The sequence below is a fragment of the Podarcis liolepis genome (assembly GCF_965112155.1).
Source record: "Podarcis liolepis genome assembly, chromosome: 4".
In the NCBI taxonomy this organism is placed as follows: Eukaryota; Metazoa; Chordata; class Lepidosauria; order Squamata; family Lacertidae; genus Podarcis; species Podarcis liolepis.
Window position 1 is genome coordinate 28,515,183 of NC_139558.1, and position 20,554 is coordinate 28,535,736.

The 20,554-nt window shown below is 42.2% G+C and overlaps 1 protein-coding gene across 1 annotated transcript; it reads left to right on the top strand.

Annotated features, from left to right (window-relative positions):
- The first annotated feature begins 1,667 nt into the window (after nt 1-1,667).
- LAMP1 (lysosomal associated membrane protein 1) lies at nt 1,668-20,429 on the top strand. The gene is made up of 9 exons (XM_083501276.1): nt 1,668-1,979; nt 9,064-9,179; nt 12,455-12,668; nt 12,804-12,965; nt 15,407-15,588; nt 16,232-16,354; nt 17,223-17,292; nt 17,774-17,944; nt 19,457-20,429. The coding sequence occupies exons 1-9, from the start codon at nt 1,931-1,933 to the stop codon at nt 19,594-19,596; spliced, it is 1,227 nt and encodes a 408-aa protein (XP_083357402.1). The 5' UTR covers nt 1,668-1,930; the 3' UTR covers nt 19,597-20,429.
- The last annotated feature ends 125 nt before the right edge of the window (nt 20,430-20,554 follow it).

Here is a 20,554-nt window from a genome sequence, read left to right on the forward strand (position 1 = left end):
TTTTAATGCTATAATGAGTATGCCTCTTTCTAAAAGACAAGAACCTTCATGACGATTCATACAAGGGATTAGTTCAATGTTTCAGTATTTTTACAAAGTACATCCTCATTTTTCTTTTCTTGTCTCCAGTACTGCTTTATTTCCTGCAACACTTGTTCAGCTTGGAAGCTTGCACAGAAAGAAGGCTGTTAACAAAGTTATGGGCAATATCTCTACAATAAATATAGCTACATTATTATTTAGACTGGAAAACAAAATAATAAACCAAAACAACATATATCAGTAACCAGGATCCTACTTCAGTTTACTAGTCAAAACTATCGATTGCTTGAAAAAGTATGAAAGAGAAAAATAAAAATATAAAAGTTAATAACATGTATTTTATAAATTCTTATTGTCAACACTACAATTTTAAATAAACGTAATTCTCCCAGTTAGTACTAGATTTTTGCTTGCACATCTGCCTATACTGATGGCCTGAAAATGGTTCAGTTTACAGCTTTCCAGTGTTCTGTGTCTGGTCATTTGGATGTGGGAGACAACTGCATTGGAGATGCATTTATAGAGAGATAAAGGGAAATATTCGACTCCAATAGTCAATCAAGGGATGGGAGAGGGGGAACTCGAAAGACTGCCTCCTGTTTGCAATCACTGATGCCAAGCTCATTTTCATATCTACCCTCTTCCGTTACAGTCCCTCTCTTTTTTAAAGGCAGTAATGACCAGTGACAGCAGTAGCCATTTTAGTGAGGTTCGTGGCATTGGTAGGTTGTCACCTCCATTTGCTGCAGGTGGCTTCAGAAGCCAGAGCAGGTCTTAAAACTTCTTTCAGCTCAATGTAAAGCAACTTCAAACTTACGCAGCTTGTGTTTAGGTTTCTGCTGTCTCACTGGCATGTTATGTGACTTTCCCTGCCCCTCGCCCTAAAATGTCTGTAGTTGAAATGCCTATCAAGTCGCGTTTGTGGCGACAGTACAACCGACAAGCCCCATTTGTTAGGGGCTCTCTTGCTTTTTCTGAGAACCTTCCAGTAGAGGATTTATATTTCGGATATGATTTGTTTTCCCTCTCCGCCCACACAATAATAAAATTTCTTTTAAAAAAATGACTCTATCGCGAGAGCTCATGTGACATTGGAGTAATTTCCTTGGCACTGAACCCGGAGCAGCCTCCCAAAGGAAACGAAACTCCTGCCACCAGCCGACCTCGGGCGACGCACGGGAAGAGCGTCGTTTTCCCCGCAACAAATTCCCAGCCAGGATGGGCTGCGGGCCTAATAGTGATTATAGTCGCCACAAGCCGATTCGAGCTTCCCCTATACAATGGTACTCGGGTTAAGAACTTAATTCGTTCCGGAGGTCCGTTCTTAACATGAAGCTGTTCTTAACCTGAGGCCCCACTTTAGCTAATGGAGCCTCCCGCTGCCGCCAAACGATTTCTGTTCTCATCCTGAGGTAAAGTTCTTAACCCGAGGTACTACTTAACCCGAGGGAGTCTGTAGCCTGAAGCACCTGTAACCCGAGGAACCACTGTATTTCGCTATTAGCAGTTCAGCCCCGTGACGTGAGAACGAACCGAAATCGGTTAAAAAGCTAGTTAAAAAAAAGGGGGGGAGAAAGCCCCTCAACGGCCTCAGCCTATGGCCTGCTTCTCTCCGTTCTCGCGAGATCACGGCTCTGGTTCTGCCCGTCTTCTCTTTCTCTCTGCCCCCCTCCCCACTCTTTATTAAAGAGGCCGGGCGTGGTTTATTAAGATCAGGTGACGGAGGTAAAAAAAAAGAAAGCGGTGGGCCGACGGCGACGACTACGTCGATCACGTGACCGCGCCTCTCGGCGTTATTCGGTGCTGCCAACGCCGACGTTCCTCAGTTTGCGCTCCCCGCTCGGCTTCGCGTTCTTCTCTCTGTCTCCCGTCTCGGCCCGCTCCTGTCATGGCGTCTCGGTACAGCTGGGGGTTGCTCCTGGCGGCGGCCCTGCTGGGTGAGTATCCGCGGCGGCGGCGTCTTCCTTTCGCAGGCCTCTCGCGGGTCTCCGCCGATTCCCTGAGGAGGGAAGGAGCGCCCTGCCTGCCGCCGCCGCCCCTTGCCCTCCGCTCGAGGCCCTGTGCGTGGAAGCCCCGCGGCGAGGAAAAAGGCGGCGGCGGCCTCCTCCCGTGTGGCGCCTCTCCCTGGACCTGAGCCCGGGGCGCGGGGTCGCCGCAGCCGCTTCCTTCCCCCGGCACCTGGGAAGTTAGCGGGCCAGGTGTCTGCGTCAAAGGGCAGGCGGGCCTCCCACGCGGCCCTGAGGGCAGAGCAGCCTCTCCGCGTTAGGGAGAAGCAAGAGGACTGTTTTCCGCCGTGGGAAACGGTGGCGCAGGACACAGTGTACTTTAATGCAGTTCAACCGCTAACGCGGAATTCAACGTTTAAAGGAGCTGCCTCTTTTCCTCAGTTAGGCAGGTGTGATTTGGCTGTATACCGAAACCCATGTCGTCGTCCCCCATCCTTCTCCCCTTATGTGCTGGAAGCCGCCCAGCTAGGGAAACCCAGCCAGATGGGTGGGGTATATATAATAAAATTATTATTATTAATCTTCAGAGCTCACCACCTACTTTTCCTCCAGGTCACTGTATTGTGAGACGGTGACTAGTTGCTGCTGTAGCTTTGCTCCAACCTTTGCCTAGCTTGCACACCCAGGGTGTGGATGGCTTTGTAACCTTAAACCTTGACGCCTAATTCCTTTTGGCTGCAGCTGCATATCTTAAGAAACATACTGCCACTTTATTGTTCTCCTTCCAAGGCAACTGTGTTTTGAAGGCTGCTCAAATCCTGTGTCCCTATGTTCTGTTTTACCCCAGCAGCTCTGCAAACAACTTTTTTTTTTTTTGCGGAAGCGCCCTCTTCTAGCAACGACAGGTGTGAGCAAGAGAACTTGTTTGCCTTCTTGTGCTTGAGGCCTTGCATGCTGCTAATTTGAAATAGATAACTTTCACTGTTGGTATATTGGTGCAGAGAGCACTGAGGGTTTCCTCTCTGCTTGATTGTACCAACAAAACTGGCAATGCTCCCTTGAGGGCACTCTGGCTGACCCTCACTGCACTGCTGTAGCCTTCTTGTGAATATTTGGCTAAACTCTGATAAGTCGTCTTGTTTCTCTGGATGGAGGATAGGAAGGCTTGTTTGAGAGTGAGAGTGAACAAACCAACCTGCTGTACAAAGGTGAAATTTACATTTGTTGTTCTGCCCACTTTTACCTCTGGCCCCACCCATAATTGGCATGTGGTTTAGGAAGGCTTCTTTAGGGAATGTGTCCTCCCATCTAAAAGAGGTTCTGCATCCCTGCTGTTTTGCAAGGCATTCCCCATCTTCCCAAACTTGTGTTTTGTGGAAACTAGATGTAGCAAATGTGAAGGAACTTAGAATGTAATAGGTGACCCAGCTGAAGGTGAAATTCTTCTCTCCTGATAGTAGTTGTCTTCTGCTGGGTTTTTTCTCCCAAGTGGCATTGTCTAGTTTCAGTACCTTTATCACTGGCTGTATAACACTGGTGATATGAAGCTGTTATCTTGCAGAGATTTCTACAGGTTCTCTTGCACTCAGTGGGACTTTATCCCCCAAGTAAATATTCATAGGATTAGGCTGTAAATCATACAATCTTCTCACTATAGCATGAGGTCAGTGAGAAAACCTGGGCATCCCAGTAATGTAGGCCAGAGTATAGAATTTAGAACAAGTATGACTCATGAATTTGTGTCCTTCTGTGCTGCTTTGACTTGATACAGTATGGATTTGTATGTGATTATTAGTCTGCAATCACTGGTCTGCCTTATTCCATCCCAACTCAGTACATGGTGGCTATGTATATCCTGAAGTGTTTTACCCCAGGATTCCTTTTCTCACTTTTGTCATTAAAGTTAGCCTTGCCATTATAGGCGGAAGTATTTGGGCCTATTGTAAAAAAGCAGAGGTATGTTAGAAGTAAAAAGCTACATACCGTATAGCAAATTCAAGAGTGGTTTATTTACAATGTTTTAAAGGCATTAAAACACAAATATTAGGAAAACCAGAGACAAACCTGGGACTAATGAGACTAGTCTCCCCCTTTACTGCAAAATAATGAATACTTATTTTACTTTAACTAATTATGTGTACTTGGTGTGTGTTTTTAATGGTTTTGAACTTGGATTCTTTAAAGATACATTCATGGATTTGATTGTCAGTGGATTTTATTCTGGGTGTGATACCTGCTTTTTCCTGAAATTCAACTTTAGTTTGCTTATATGATGCTCCCTCAAGTTTCACTTTGCAGTTTCCTGCTGTGCACCAAAATAAAGGTTTTAAAAAGACAGGAGAGCGTGTTCTTTTACTGCCTACAAACAATATTTGTTGTTGGATGATTTAGTACTCTTTGGTCAACTGTTGTCTTCTCTTGAACTCTCATTCATGCCCATGTCTTCAAAAGACTTATGGGTGCTCAGTGAAATATAATATTGTTAACTGATATCTAATTGTGTAGGAGCTGTAACTTTGACTGGTGGCTTCTCTTGAACTTGATTATTTCAGGACTTTGGAATAAATTTCCATAAGCAACTATAAACTTAGTACATCTTTGCCTACATGAAAATGGCTGGCTTAAACTTTCCAGATCAGCTGTCAACTACAGTTGGTTGAACTAGAATCAGCTTTATGGCATGAGATGAGGTTTCTATAACAATTTGAAACTTTGGGCAGTTTGAATGGATTTCATGGTACAGAATCCTTGTGCATGTGCACAATAATTCAGCTAACTGCAAGGCCTGGTAGATATCTCTCCAGAACTGCCAAACTCTAGTTGATTTACTAGGAGCAAACAAAGAAGATAAACAAGGGCTGTAAAAGGAATGATAATCCTTCCAGTGCCCTAAATGAGGCTGAGGGCTCTGGATATGTAGATAATTGTTGGAGGGTTTTAACTCCCTTCTGCAGTGGACTTTTCCAGTTTAGGTGTTAAGAAGTTGTATTTGGAAAACATAGCAGGTGTTTCTTGCTTTAAATTAATGGCCACCAATTCAGCTTTTGAAAATTGCACAGATAGTGTTTTTAGAAAAGTGTGTCAAGTCTGAACACTGCAGTGCTGCCAAACTCTTGATATGCAAGTTAGGATCTTCCTAGTGCAGTGTTGGCCCAAAGTCCTTGCATATATTACAGAGTTGCTGACAAATTGGTGTCATCTAATCTCTTTCTAAAAGGCACTAACTTAAAAGGGCTCATGACGGAAGACGGAGGTGCCTTTATCAGATGAAAAGCAGTGGGGGAGTTCCTTTTTAAAATGGCCGCTTTATTGGAAGGGTAATATTCATTCCATAGGTTTATCTGCAGTTGCCCCATAGTCACAAGGAAGCAACCTACATTGGTGCATAAACACTAGAAACATCTCTTTGTACCAGCTCATTTCACATACGTATAATCCAAAACATGAAGCTTACAAATGACTTTCCACTAACACTTGTGTTTTATGTTTATCCGTAGCATAGAATTGCTTACTCAGGAAGAGCTGATGCAGCATGAAATCTGGGCCGGGACAACTATTTAGCAGGAAGCTGTAATATATTGTCTTGCATAACCGTGAACTTTTTGGTTTCAAGATTTACTATTAAATGATCCACTGAAACTTAACCTAGCCTTACTCATAAGTTAAGATGGGGAGCGCAATCCTAATGTGAACTGCTTTCCCACATAGCTGCTCTTCACTCAAGTTGACTAGGTATCTCCATGGTTCAGATTCTCATTGCATGAAACATGTAGCTACCATTCTACTATTCTGAGCATGGCACACTTATCATAGAGTAGAGAGTGATTCAGGCTGCCCTGGAGTCTTCCTGTCTCTGCTCTTATCCACTTGCATAAAGGGTTGGAGCAGCCATTCTCCCATAGTGCAGTACAGTATTGTGAAATGCACGGGTGGGGCTACAGTCAGACTAGTGCCCTAGTTTGCTGCCTGCCTGCAGATCTTAAATGCGCTCGCAAATACAAAGAAACTTTCCATGGATCCCACAGGTTAAAAATTTCATTTGTCCACACACTGTATTTAAAATGCCTCTTTCACCCTATTAATATGGTGTTGAGTGAGTAAGGCAGGTGTGTCTTCTTTTGATTTATATTTTCATCTTGTTAGCTTGCATATTGTAAAGCACCTATCCTTTTCCTAATAAGCAGTTCCAGCTCTGTATTGCATAATGCTGATAGTTTCAAACCTGTGAGAATTGGCCAATAAAAAGGCTTTATCTATTTAAAAAAAGGCCTTTGTGTTTCTTGGTTCTGGTGCATATCTTTAAAAAACCAAGCAAGCATTTTGGTTAAAATATTATTTGCATAGGGTATGAATATTTGATGACAAGTCTTTAAAGAAACTGGCATTGAAAATACGCTGGCAGAGCAATCCAAACCCTGGTTGGGCAGCAGAAACACATAGAGCAGCGGAGCTTCCACAACGTCTGCAGCTCTATTGCTCTCATTGCCAGGGTGCAGGGCAGGCAAAATTCTGCTTCTGGAGCTATTGTAGAGATGGGGCCTGGATCTTAGGCCAGCTTAGCCCCTTCCCATCCCACAGAGGCTGGTGAAACTGTTTGGCACATCAGGAGTTTGGATTGTGCACTAAGTGATTTAAAACTGCTTGAAACACCTGTTCTCAAAATTGGATAAGCTAGACTAGTCTCTTGTGGAGAATATGTTCTATTCGTTGGATGCTGTTTTGGAAGTGTAGCTCATTTATTTGTTTCTGAGTCTGCCATACAATTCAAACAATTCAGAGATGTAGCAGTGTGTTTGCAATGCAGATTTCTGTAGCAGTTTTCTTCCATTTTAGAGGAATCCCTCCATGGTATATACTCCCAATTAAATGTTAGGAGACCTCTGACAACAAATGGAACACAATTCTACTGCAGTAAAACTTGTCATCCACAAGTACAAACAGCTTACAGCCTTCCTGCATTTTTAAGTAGAAGAGGAAAACATTGCAGTGGACTTTGCCCTTCTCTCTGCATTAAGCAGTTCCTGGGAGAAAAGACTTGTATGAATGCACTTTCATAATGGGCTTGAATTGCTGCCACTCCAGCATGTTCAAAAATGACAAAATCAACAAAATGATGGGGTATAATCAGGCTGTGAAACTTGCTCAATTTTTGTGTCTTCCAACAATGCTGCTTCATTGGCAGGTCACTACTTGGTATTCCAAGATAGTTGTTTGTGTTTTTGGAGAGGGAAGAAAGTCGCTACAGTTTGGAAGGAAGGGGGAAGCACTGGGGTTTTATTTCAATAGTATTAAGGCTGTCGGACAATTAAACATACCTATTAATGGTTTGGCTCTATAGCAATTGAAAACAAATTCACGTGCTGCATAACTTTTCAGTAGTCTCACAGCTTGCACATGGTTGTGGAAGAGGACAAAGAAGCACAAATCAGTCATATGCAATGGAAAGTTTCAGCAACATACAGCCAGTCTTAAATTCACAGTACATCATGTTTGTTCTCAAGTCAAATCCACTGGAGAAAAGTTGAGACATGCTGGTTGGGTGGCCTTTGGAGAGAGGACGAGAAGCTTGGTATACCAGACTTGGTGCCTGTTGAACAGTTGACTGAATGGTATCTTAGCCTGAATCATGCAATTGTAGAGTTGGAAGGGATCCTGAGGGTCATCTAGTCCAACCCACTTGCATATTGCTAGGCAAACCTGTATTCATTCAGTTCACTTCACAGAGAGTTGTTTAGTTTGGCTATCCAGTCCCGGCCCCCCCCCCCCCGGCCTAGCTCCTCCCTAACCCTTTCCTGTCCTCCCCTCTGACAGAACATGTCACTGTTGTAGAAAAGCCTAACAATGTACTCTGTAAATCTAGAGGGGAAGCATATAAGATTCTAGCTTAAATTAGGGGATGGGGTCCTGTTGAGACTTCCACACACACGTGTTATAGTTGCACAGTTTTAAAAAGGTGGAGGTTTAAAAAATTGTCCTTTGTGCAGATCTTCATATGTTGGTGCAATTTGAGTAAATCATTAGCTCCTGCAGGTGGTAATCTGTAGTTGCCTTTGGCAACAGCCTGTACTGTAGCAACTAGAACCTTATTAATGAAGACATCTGATAGCTGAGGTCAACTTAATATTGCCTGACCACATTTTAAAAATACTGATCCCTGCCAGAGGTAGAATATACTCAAACACCTTTGTGGGGTGGGGATTTCTACATTCCTTTAATTTTCAGTGAAATGGGAGTGATTATTTAGATAGTATTTTTGTGTGTGTCGTACAGTCTTAATGTAAGCCATGGCTCAGTTATTAAAAAGCTGTCTTGTACACTTGAGTATTGGTATTGTATTTATGAAAATATATACTACCCATTCATATAAACAATTAAAAGTATAAAAAATGGAAATGTGGTGAGTTTTCTACTTTTGTATATTTTCAAATGAAAATGATTATTTAGCATGTAGATAAAACTTGTTAGCTTGTGTTTCTCACATGACAAATTTAACAAGAATGTTTGGTAGTTTTGTAACAGGGCTCTTTATCAGTGCGTTATCAAGAGGACTAGATACAAATAAAGCCAGTGGAGATACAGTGAACCATTTTGCAAACAAAGGTTGTGATTCTGGTTGGCATAAATTGACTTTCCTTAAATCATTCTCATGGTTGCTTAAGAGTTTTTCATCCCTTTGGAACATGCTTTGTATGAATGTTGGAATGCACTAATACATAATAGGTTATTAAATATTGTGTGTTTTATAATACTGTAATGGCTTAGATTATCTTCACAATAAAATGTGTTGCGAGCTAGAGTTGCTACAGGGGAATCCTCGCTTATGCGGGGGTTCTGTTCTTGGTGGCTGCATGGGGGTCCCTTCTACCCCACCCCCTTTGACGCCAAAATCAATTGTGTGCGAGTGGGGAGGTGCCTGTACTGAGTAAATGTGGGCTTTCTAAAAGCAATCATATTCTCCTTCCACAAAAGTCATCTGTCCTAGTGAAGCCCATCGTTACATATGGATGTTGCATATATTCTTCAAAGCTGTCTATCAGCATTGCACTTCTTGATATTTATTGTTTTCTGTTTGCAGGATTTCTACAAGCATCTTCAGCGTTTGAAGTAAGAGATGGGAAAAACAAAACCTGCATATTAGCCAATTTTTCTGTGCTATTTACAGTGGAATACAACACAAAAACCAGCAAAGAGGTGAGGATGCTGAAGCTTAAATGAGTGGTGGGCCAGAAAGCTGCTTACAGAGACATACCTTTTAAGGTGCTATGTTGTGTGGCTAAAGATGCTGTTGTCAGAGCTGAAGCTGCTTATTTTGCACTCATGGTTGAGTCTGTTTGAAGAAATTTTGGATTTCTATATTTGATTGGGAGCAGCAGTTAAACTTTGGTCTCTGATTTGTTAGTATGTGTATATGTTCATCCTATCCACATGGTAGGAAAATAATTTTAAATGTACGCCATGAAAGCGATGCATGAATTGGCTCAAAACTCACTCAGACACTTTCCTGAAGTGTTTGTGGTCAACTGAAGGCAGAGCTTGATGGAAAACAAGTTTGTAATATCATTTACTGGTGGGAGGTGAGGGTAAAATTTAGTTATACATAAAATTATGTCCTAGCCCAATTCCTTGGGATCAGTAATAATGCCTCAAAGCAAATATAGGATTAAAAATAGCCCTGTTTATAAGGCACACAATGCGTACTTCACTTTTATAGCTGCTGAAACAACCGTATCCACCATGTGCTCCTTAATGGTCTCTGCATCAACCTTGAACAGAGTTTCCCAGACTTAGGTCTTCAGCTGTTTTTGGTCTACAACTCCCATCATCCCTAGCTAGTGGTCAGGGATGATGAGTATCTAGCCCAAAACTGCTGGAGACCCAAATTTGGGAAACCCTGACCTAGAGGAAGGTCCTGAGTGAAGTAGTGCAAGGATCTGTCTGAGGCCCTGTGCCTTTTAACATCTTTATAAATCCCTTGGATGAGGGTGTAGGGGATATGCTTATCAAATTTGTAGATGACAGGAAGCTTGGAAGAAGACAGAATCAAGACTCAAAGTGATGATCACTGGCTAAAACATGGTACCCAAACCAGCAAGATAAAGTTGAACAGTGAGAAATTGTAAAGTTCTCTGTTTAATAAATCAAGGCCACAAGTGTAGGAATAGGGGAGACCTGCTTCGAAGCAATACATGTGAAAAGTAGGTCTCTTTAGTAACTAAAGGTTTGTTGGTCACAAATTAAACTCGAGCCACCAGTGCAGCTACTAAAAAAAGCCAATGAAAGTTTAGGCTGCATTGGTAGCAGCATTGTGTCCAGAATCATACCATGAGAAGTAATAGTTCCACTCCATTCTGCACTAGTCAGGCTACAGCTGTGTACTGTTATGGGCATCACATTTTAAAGAAGACATGGAAAGAGGAGAGTGTGTCTCGAGAAGAATGACCCAAGTGCAGAGGAGTCTGGAAACCAAATTCTATGAGGAATGGTTGAAAAAGCTGGGCATGTTTAGCCTGATACGAGAAGATGGGGTGTGGGGACAATAGCAATTTTCAAAAATATCATGCAGGAAATGGAGCTAGCAGAGGGCAGAACTGGAGCTAATGGATAGAAATTGCAGGAAAGGAGATTCAGCTAAATTTTACAATTTTTATCCTGCCTTCCCTCCAAGAAGCTAAAGCCCCATTTTATTCTTGTAATACCCCTGTAAAGTAATTCAGGCGGAGAGACAATGGCTGGCACAGTGTCACAAAATCTGCTTCATAGCTGTGTTAGGATTTGAACCTGAATCTCCCTTGTCCTAGACCAGCATTCTAATCAGCACACCATTGGTTCTGTCACTATTGTTTTGCTAACTTTCTGTTGCTACGTATGCCTGCCTAGTTTAGGAATAGAGACAGAAACGAAATGTGGTAAGTAAGCCCCAACCTACTCTGTGCCAAATCCTTTCTAAAACATAGGGAGGGATTATTCTTTCCCCAACGCACACCCCACCTGCCTAACCTTTAGTTAATAAATAAAAAACAAGCAAACACATTTTTACTTGGCATGGGATCCTTCTTTCCCACACTTCACTCTAAAGCCTTATCCTACATTGTAGAAATTAAACGACAATTTGATCCTGACGCAAAGGTGCACCACTAAAACATACGTAGGTTGACTTTGTATTCCCACCCCCACCCCCAAAAATGTACTATGGTTATTACATACTTTTATTGGGTTTAGAACTGGACAAATCACAAGTGTACAAAATGGTAGACCACACTATCAGAAGCAGAGGACTGTGGGTTGCAGCAGCATTTCTATTGACCCAAAAGCATTTTGGGAAATGAAAGCATAAACTGATTGGGCAAAAAGAAAAAAGGGCGGGGGCAAGGGAGAGAGAAGAGAATGGAGGCAAGGAATTACGTAACTGGCCAGTTCCAAATTAAGAGGACAAAACCTGTAGATTTTGAAAGACAAACTGACCTGTCCTCATGTGCCTGCTGGGTTTACTTTTTGGAGGAGGGTGTAGTTCTGATTGGGGGTGGGGAAGGGGAAGGTGCAGGGCCCCAAGGCTTTGAAATGTTGTGCTATGCCCACCCACCCCAGCCCAACAAGGAGCAGGTGCCAACCCTCTGCCTTTTTGGTCACAAACCTTCCCAGAGCAGGGCTCCATATCAAGGACTCTACACAACAAAGAGGGAGGGGAAGTGTGAGCCCCACTCTGGCTGCACAGCAACAATCACAACAGCAATAGCAAGCACAGGAGCCAGAATCAACTCAAGGTTTGCCCAGCCTATGGTTTTCAGGCCTATTCTACAAGTACATATGCACAAGAACTTCCAAAAATACTAGGATATGATGCAAGTAGTGACACCAACAGAAGAGGAGGGTTTTATCACGTGGTGGTGGATGTTCCCTAGAATGACCACAAGGGGGTGGTGGTTAGACTGGCCCTTTTATACCCTGGGACAGAAGCAAGAGGTAAGCTGTGGCGGGGGGGGGGGGCTCTCTAGCCACCCAACGCCATCTGCAAATTCCAACAGTGACTGAAGCCAGAGCAGGCACCAGTGTTCTTTTTCCAGAGAAGCTGCAGGAGTCTAGCTTCCAGCCTCTGTATGGAGGAGGGGCCAGAGAGATGCTCTTCAATTGTACTTTGAGACCAAGGGAGGCTGGGGAAGAGGGAGCCAGCTGGCTGCTGAGGGCTAGCATCTTGTCTCGTAGATTCAACTCCTGCCAATGTACCTCACCCATTTGATCACATCGTGGTCACTTACCTGGCAGGGGAGACACCTTGATCATGAAGGAGGTTTTCCCAGGGTGAGGCTCATCCATTGCACTGCGGGTGTGCTGACCCCTGCGATTTCCCCAAATGCGGGAAACCCGACTGCATACTATGGTTATTGAAGCATTTTACTTACTTTTGATTGTTTTATGTTTACAACAGTTCTGATGCTCACTATAACAGCAATACTGTTTTTGTCTGTTAGGTCAAGGTCTTTTCACTTCCTTCTAATGCTGTGGTACTGCCAGAAAGCACATGTGGCAAGCCAAACGACACTTCAGAAGTTCTTGCAATTGGATTTAGCAACAATAACTCATTAAAGATGGCATTTGTAAGAAATGCAGATGTCTACGTTGTCAAGAGTCTGACTTTCACCTACAACTTGTCAGATGCCAGCCTTTTCCCCAACTCAAATGAAAGTAAGTGTTTTGAGGCTTTGCAAAGTACAGTATGATGAAGGTAGCTGGGTTGGTGGTACATAGGATGGTTGCCATATTTATGGAGAAATTATCTGAAGACCATCACACACTAATACAATTGCACACTTTCTGCAGCTGGAGCAAGAAATGTGTCCAAAGACACTGATATTCGAGCAGGCTTAAGGACAACATATACATGTCACAGCAACAACACCATAAGCATGAAAAATGTGACTGTCCTTCTCAGCAACGTTACGCTTGAAGCATACCTTGTAAACAACACCTTCAGTGGAAAAGGTAAGCATTGTATTTTCAAAAAGCTTATGGCATGCCAACTCTTCCCAGTGGAACTAGTCATACCCCAGGGACTCTCATTTTCTCTGTAGGTCTGGGTTGTGCTGAAAGATTGCTATTTTGTAATGGTTTATGTAAAATGAGTTTCTGATTGGGGAAAGCCAAAACAGTCTTTGTAAAGCATTGGATTTGAATGGCCAACAACTTATCATGCAGAAAGCCGAAGGGTATTGTTAATAAGTTTGGAAGTAGTAAGTATTACTGGCAAATGCAGCTGAAGCCTAGTTGGAAAGGACAAGAGAAGAGCAAATTGGGAGAACCTTCCTCCCAGTTCTCTTTTTCACTTGTCTTTCCGACAGTATTCTGTTTTGGAAGAACAGGAGGAGCCCTCTTTGCTGTGTGCAATCTGTGAAACGGCAATGTAGCAGCAAATGAATGAATTTTGAAATGGCCCGTTTCCAGGAAGCAAATTGCTATCACACTGAGGAGCCTGACACCCAAGTTTAGTTTGAGACACCGCTTCCTTCAAAATACAAGGGTGAATTTGGAACAGCAGTGCCACAGGTAGGACAGCAGGAGATCTGTTTTGCCATCTGGTCTCTCCTCCTCACTGCTACCACACAAAAAACCCGGCTGGGGACGAGAGCACCAGCTGCCACCATCCCTGCTATGAGACTCACATCAGTCCTCATAGCTGATAGAATTTGCTGAGAAAGGCCAAGAGCCTTGACTTCTTCAAGCAAGGGTGTGCGTTTTGCTGTGCCATTGTCAGTGGAGGGGGTAATATGAGGGAGAGGGCTACCCTAGTAACCTTTTAAGGGAGCAATTTAGTGATGGAGTCATTTCTGAGAAGCTAGTTGGTGCCTGGAGTTAAAAAAGGGAGAAGGTTTGTTGGCCATTTAGCTATTGCTAACTGGGTGTTTGGGTTCACTGGGTCTTGGTGGAATTTTATCTAGTCTTTTGTTTGGGGGGGGGGTTGAAGTAACAGTTAATATCTGGTGGGTGGGTGTTCCTATCAAAGTGTTCTCTGAAATGGAGATTGAAAAGAAATGTTGATGATAATTATGCCTGTTTCCTCGCACCTTTCACTTTTAGTGCAGTGCCTTAGGTGGGCTCCATAACACTGTCTGGTCCAATTTATTGCTTGGAGTTTCAATTAATGAGGTCTGAGGGTAGTGACATGGCTCTGGACTAGTTTGACCAACCACTTGTGTTAGGAAGGGGCTGTCTGCCTGGATCCGGGAGAATGTAAATTCATCCTTGTGAGAGGGAGTGGATCCAAGCTATACAGCACCTGAGTGAGACAGGAACTTTGCCTAGGCTTAGCTGCTCCAAGCTCTCTTGGATGGCTCTGATTTTCTAGACCCACCTTAGTGAGGCATTAGGACTGGGTTTGGAACAGAACAGAAACTGCCTGTGGTTCCCTATGAGATGTTCTCTGCCAAGACAGGTGAGGAGTGTGACCTAATTGATTCTCTTACCTGTCAGCAGCTTTTGGTATCATAGGCCCAGCCAGTGTCCTCTAGATATTTTGTACTGTGGCTCAGGCTCCTCCAACTACAGCACAGTCATATTGGCTGCAGTTGATCATAGTCCAAAATATGTGAAGGACAAAAGGTTAGCTTGTGGGTGCTTCTAGATCCAGCACTCCTCTGCCCCCCCCCTCATGAGGTTTAGGTGGTCCAGTGATTAGGAGCACCTTTTATCAGTTTTGGCTGACCTAACTATGACTCAACAAAGCTCTTGGTTGGAATACAGCATTGTGCCCTTGAAAATTATCTAGAAACTTGAGTTGGTCCAAAATAAGAGTGGTCAGACTACTGATGGGGATTGGCAAATAAAATCATATTGCACATGTGCAGTAGCTTCCAGCCCATTTTCTGGGCCCAATCCAAAGTGTTGGTTTTAACCTTTAAAGCCCTAAATGGCTTGGGGTCAGGCTGCTTGAATGAGTATATTTTCTCATATATTTCTGTCCCGGGGCTTTAAGATTTTCATTGGCTCTTCCCCACATTTCCACACCTAATGTGGTAATGTGAGTGGCTACCATGGAGAGGGTCTTTTTGATGGTGGCACCCCATTTATGTAATGCTCTGCAAAAAGGCTCACCTGTTGCCTATGCTATTGTCTTCCTGCAGGCTTCATGCTGATGCTTAAATATTTAGCTCCCGTGTTCATCGTATGTTTCATATTGTTGGGCTTTTTAACAATTGCATTATTAGTAAACGTCTTTGTTTTTGAGCTTAACAAACTATGAATTGCCTCGAAGAACATAGTTGTACAAGGGATATTAAAATATATTTTCAAAAACGAAAAGGGGCTAAGTACACATTTTGTAGTTGGGAGCAAAGTAGGAGAAAAGACTGGACAAAGTGAAAAAAGAAGGTTGTCTGGGTGTTAATTGACTACTTTCCATGCTATGATTTGTGATCACTGCCTTCCAGAAACTGTCTGTAGTGAAGACAAAGGGTCTACAACCGCCGTTCCCGCAACTACAAGTGTGGCACCAACTGCAGCACCAACTGCAGCCCCCAAAACTCCAGATGTTGGACGATACAATTTGACTGGCTGTTTGCTTGCTTCTATGGGCCTGCAGCTTAATATTACCTACACCACCAAAAACCAGGTAACTTCCATATTTATTATTTATTCATAGCAATACATAGAGATATATGGGAAGCTAATGCACCTTAGACCAGACTAGTGGGCTTATTAAATCCAGGCTCTTCACCACCAGCAGCCACACAATAATGTGTTTAAGGAGGTTAGTGTTGTCCACCTGTGCCCTATGTCCTGCACACTTGGCCAGGATCTCTTATTCTTGCACAACTGCCAGTTAAATTTAGACTAATCATAAACATGGCAAAAATCTGGAAAAGCTGATCTCCTGATCACCCCCGTGGAACTATGGTTGTTATTGAAAATTCTTTCCTGCCCTCATTTCCAAAGGAGCCCAGGGCAGCAAAACAAGACAATTAAAAATAGCTAAAATTTAAAAACAATCAAGGAGATGATACTGCTGTGCACCAAAGGCTTTTAAATAATGTGCTCATTTCAATATCCATACTAATCAAAGCCTGTACAGTAAAGTCATCCAATTTAACCCTATTGTGTTCTGCTAGGAAAGTTGCTTCCCTGTTTCTGCACACTGTTCCCAAAGCTGTTTACACAAAATTTACTGAAAGTGCATACATTATTGCTTAATCTCCAGTGAGAAGGTTTTTTTAAAAAGAAAATATGTCATAACTTTTTGTTTTTCTGTTTCCAAGACTAAGAAGTGGGAGTTGTTGAACCTTCCAGCAAATACAACTTTCTCTGGGCATTGTGGAGATTCCACAGTTACTCTGAACTTGACTTCTGGGAGCACTGATCTGGTTTTTTATTTTGAGCAGGTAAGCATAGTTTGATGCGACACTTACAGAATGCTGATGTACTCCATATGGTATTGGTCTATGCCCCTCATTGTCCCTGACTTTTGGTCATGCTAGCTGGAGCCAGTGAAGTTGGGAGGACTCCACATTGACTGCTTCTGATTTACAGGCGGAGCTGTGTTTGACATGTATAGACCATGCAAATATTACTCTATTTATGAGCATAACTCTGCTTCTACCAGTAATTGGGAAGATCATGGATCAGGGCACAACAGCTTATGTGCAGAACTTCAGTAGCTTTAGACTGTTTTTAGAAGGTTGCTTTAGAGGTTTTCATTATGTTACTACTGGTGTGTTTATCACCCTGGAGGAAGGTGGTGCAAATTAGTAAATAAATAAATGGCACTTATTAAAAAATAAAGTGGCAGTTTTAGATGACTTGTAATTTTGTGAATGAGCAGATTGGCATGATAGCCATTTTGTATTTTTCCGTTTATTACTTGAGCTTATGAAACAGCCTCACTATCTTAAAATCACCAATAATTCCAGTGGGATCTGGAGTTCACACCCTTAAAATGGGGCATTTCTTCTTCAGTGTCGTCTTTAGTGTTTAAACCATGGTTCTTGATCTGTAGTTGCCAGTGCTTGTGGTTTTTTGTCACTGGCTCAACAAAGGGAATGAAGCAGGAGTGATTCAGCAGCATGTGCATGCACATAAGCCATGTTTTAATTATGGCTTGTCATGATATGCAGATGTATATGCTATGTATGTTGTCTCTATTAACAACTGCAGCATATTTTACCAGTGATATGGTGGCCCTGCAGCATGCATAGGCTAGCCTTTTAAAAGAAACCCAACCAGTAACTAAGATTTATCTTTCTTTTTAAGAACTCAACCACTGACAAGTATTTTCTGCACCGTATCTCTGTGAGCACAAGTCTGCCTCCTGAATCTATAAGTAAGTAATATGTATATATGTATTTTAAAATGACTTTAATAACTTAGATTTTGAAGGATACAAAGAATGTCCAAAATAGCAAAGAGTTCAAAGAAGATAAAGAGATGCAAATATTCACAAACTGTGTTAACTGCCAGTTTGAAATTCCAGGGTTATTCATTCTTTAGCTTTTAGAAGGCTCACTAGGAGATAAGAGAGAAAGCCACGAACCTTGAAGTACAGTCAACTGGTTTGATTGACACCCACACCATGATTTCAGGGTCCTCAAGCCCAGGAAAGCAAATAGCCTATAAAGTTTGGTGCAATAGCTTGTCCAAAACAATGCTGTACTGACAGCAGGAAAGGGGTCCTGACTTTTGGCTTGTTACTGCTCATCAGTAACTTCACACCACCTATAAGAACATGGTGGCAAAATGGGCTGGTGCCTTTACAAAAGAGTGTGATCCTACTTAATCTCATCTGTGCGTTTTTTTTAATACAGAAAGAACATTTAAAGCTGACAACGATAGCCTGAGTGCTCTCAAAGCTACAGTTGGAAAATCGTACAAGTGTTTTTCAGAAGAGAGTATTTGGATCTCGAATGAAACTTCTCTCAATATATTCAATGCTCAAGTCCAGGCTTTCAAGATCACAGGAAATGCATTTGGAACACGTAAGCTGTATAACCACATATTAAACACAAGTTCAGTGCAAAAGCTTTGTTCTTTCAGAGCAATAGTAACTTGATGATCTAGCTTGGCCCTACTCAGTGGTGTCACCTGTACACATTTATAGGTTTGTTTCTTTACATTACTGTGGGTGAGCACATGACCTGTGACTTAAATGTAGATTAATTTGTTCATCATAACCTCAGGGGTAAGTTTTATTATACGGTGGCTCATCTTGGCTCTGCCCAAACACTGAAGGTAGTTAAAAGAAGCTTAACTAAGTTTCAGAAGGAAGACTTATCATTGATTCCTAGTCTGTCGTACCAGAACACTCCACAATAAGCATTCTTCTTCCTGCAGCCTCACTAATTTAAAGTTGACTCCCAATTGGTAAAAGAAGATTGTCATTTTTGCAGTTTCAAAAGGGGTGGGGGGTGGGAGTTGGCACAGAGCAAGATGCCATATATAGTATAGATAAAAAATGTAGATTGCTAAAGTGTGTATTTCTGCCTTATGGGGTGACCTTACTGCAAAAGTACACAACTGTGCTTATAGCTAATTAGTATGCTACAAATGTTTGGCTATTAACCCTTCAGATTCCCAAGGAGAGTTTGCCAAGACGCCATCTGATCTGACTGCTGAGCATTTTATTTTGCATCATATTGCTAACAGCTAACCCATCGCTCCCAGTCACCAGCTGTGGCTGGTGGGACTTAGGTTCCTCATCCTAGCGCTACATGCTGCAACAATCCAGACTTCTCTGCATCCATCCCATTGTGCTGAACTGCTAGCAAGGGGGTTCCTATACTGGTGTGCTTGAGGGACTGGTGTAGTGCATACGGCCTTTCCACAGAAAATTAGAGTTGTCTCCCATTACTTTTGGGAGAAAATATGATAGCCATCATTAGAGAGCCTAGAGTTGAACTAAACATGCTGCTTGTAAGATTGTGTACCTTTTTTCTTAGGCTTGAAATTGCCTGATTTCATATGAAGGGCAAAGTAACAAGGTTGAAACGGTTAGTTCAGACACCACCTGTGCTCAAAGGTGGGCAAGAAAGCACTTCCACCATTAGAACTACTACTACTACTGTCAAAACTTAGAGTTTGAAGTAGCATTGTACTTTCTATTAATTTTGAATAAATACAGACACTGTTTTACCAAGTGGTAACAACTGTAATAATAATACCTTGGAAGTTGTTCCTCCAAGGTTCTACCAGTTGGGAACCTAGAATTCTGATATTTTGGGCTACAACTCCCAGCATGAGCCTGCTAGGGGTTAGGCATGATGGGAATTGTAGTCCAAAAGTATTTGGAAGGCACCTGCAGTAAGTTAGGAGGGAAAATGGTTTAAATTCACTTTCTGATAGTCAATGTAGATACCCTGACAGATCATTGAAGAGTAGAATAGATTGGGTCCTGGAATGGTTATTTGGTGTTTGACCTGGTTCCTTGCTATTTTTCTAACAGAATTTTAGGATTAAAGCTGCTTAATAGAATTGTTTTTTCTTTCTTTCAGCGGAAGAATGCCCAATGGATGAAAACAATATGTTGATCCCAATCATAGTTGGTGCAGCCCTTGCTGGACTTGTCCTTATAGTGTTGATTGCATATTTAATTGGCAGAAAACGTAGCCATGCTGGCTATCAAACAATTTAATGATTTGCACTTCCTTAAACCAGTGTGGGAGAACAGCAGTTGCAAGAAGCAGATACATCGATTCCCCCCATTTCCCCATCTTCCCCTCAAATAGATTGATATGAGGGAGCACAATCTCTTCCTTACCAACTGTTTCTTGCAGTGCCTGCTTTTACTAAATGTGAAATCCATCTCGTGGCATTTAACTATGCACAAAGGATAACTTCTATAATTCTGTTTAATTTTGCTAATGGGTTAAGTATTCACCCACATAGAAACAGGCTGAAGTTTTAAGAATGCTTTTCTGAATTGGCATGGTTTTTAATGTCAACTACTCTAAATGGATGTGATGTAGTTAATTCACATTCATTCACTTAAAATTCAGATTAATTATATCTAACAAAGGGAAATTTCCACTTTTCTGATACTACCACCCAGTGCTGAATTTAAACTGCTTAGGTGCAGTAACTACAGTAATGACTGACCAATCAAACTTACACAATTCCCACTTTGTCTCTACCTAGGTATGTGTCATTAATAAGCTTTAAATGCTAAGCCTGGTATATGCAAGGTGTGGAGATACAATTTGGCTGACTTCTAAGATATTTTTGGTCTGTCAGCTTGGTAGGAGCTGGCCCTTTTTTACATAAAAAAAATGGGTGTTACTTTATTTTTTGTAAAGTGAATTTCAGTCTCTTCTGTTGAAGTTCAAAGGAGGTCCTTTTTTCTGCACATGTGTACAATAATAGACTTCAGTCTGCTAATTCTTGCTTTGATCTTGGCTGGGACTGTACACTGCAAGGATCAGTTATGGATGCATTGCCTGTAACAATGCTAATAAAGACTTTTCTGTATGTTTTGTCAGTGTCCAGTTGAGCAGTTGCGACATCTTTGTGTAAAGAGAAGTGGAAAGGGCGCACTGCAAAACCCAAGCAGAAAATTTTGCCTGCCACCTTCATTTCCCTAGTCTGCCTCTGTG

Coding starts and splice junctions, on each gene's coding strand:
- LAMP1 (XM_083501276.1), top strand. CDS start 1,931: ATGGCGTCTCGGTACAGCTGGGGGTTGCTCCTGGCGGCGGCCCTGCTG. Junction 12,669..12,803: donor TTTCCCCAACTCAAATGAAA/GTAAGTGTTTTG, acceptor CACTTTCTGCAG/CTGGAGCAAGAAATGTGTCC. Junction 12,966..15,406: donor CAACACCTTCAGTGGAAAAG/GTAAGCATTGTA, acceptor ACTGCCTTCCAG/AAACTGTCTGTAGTGAAGAC.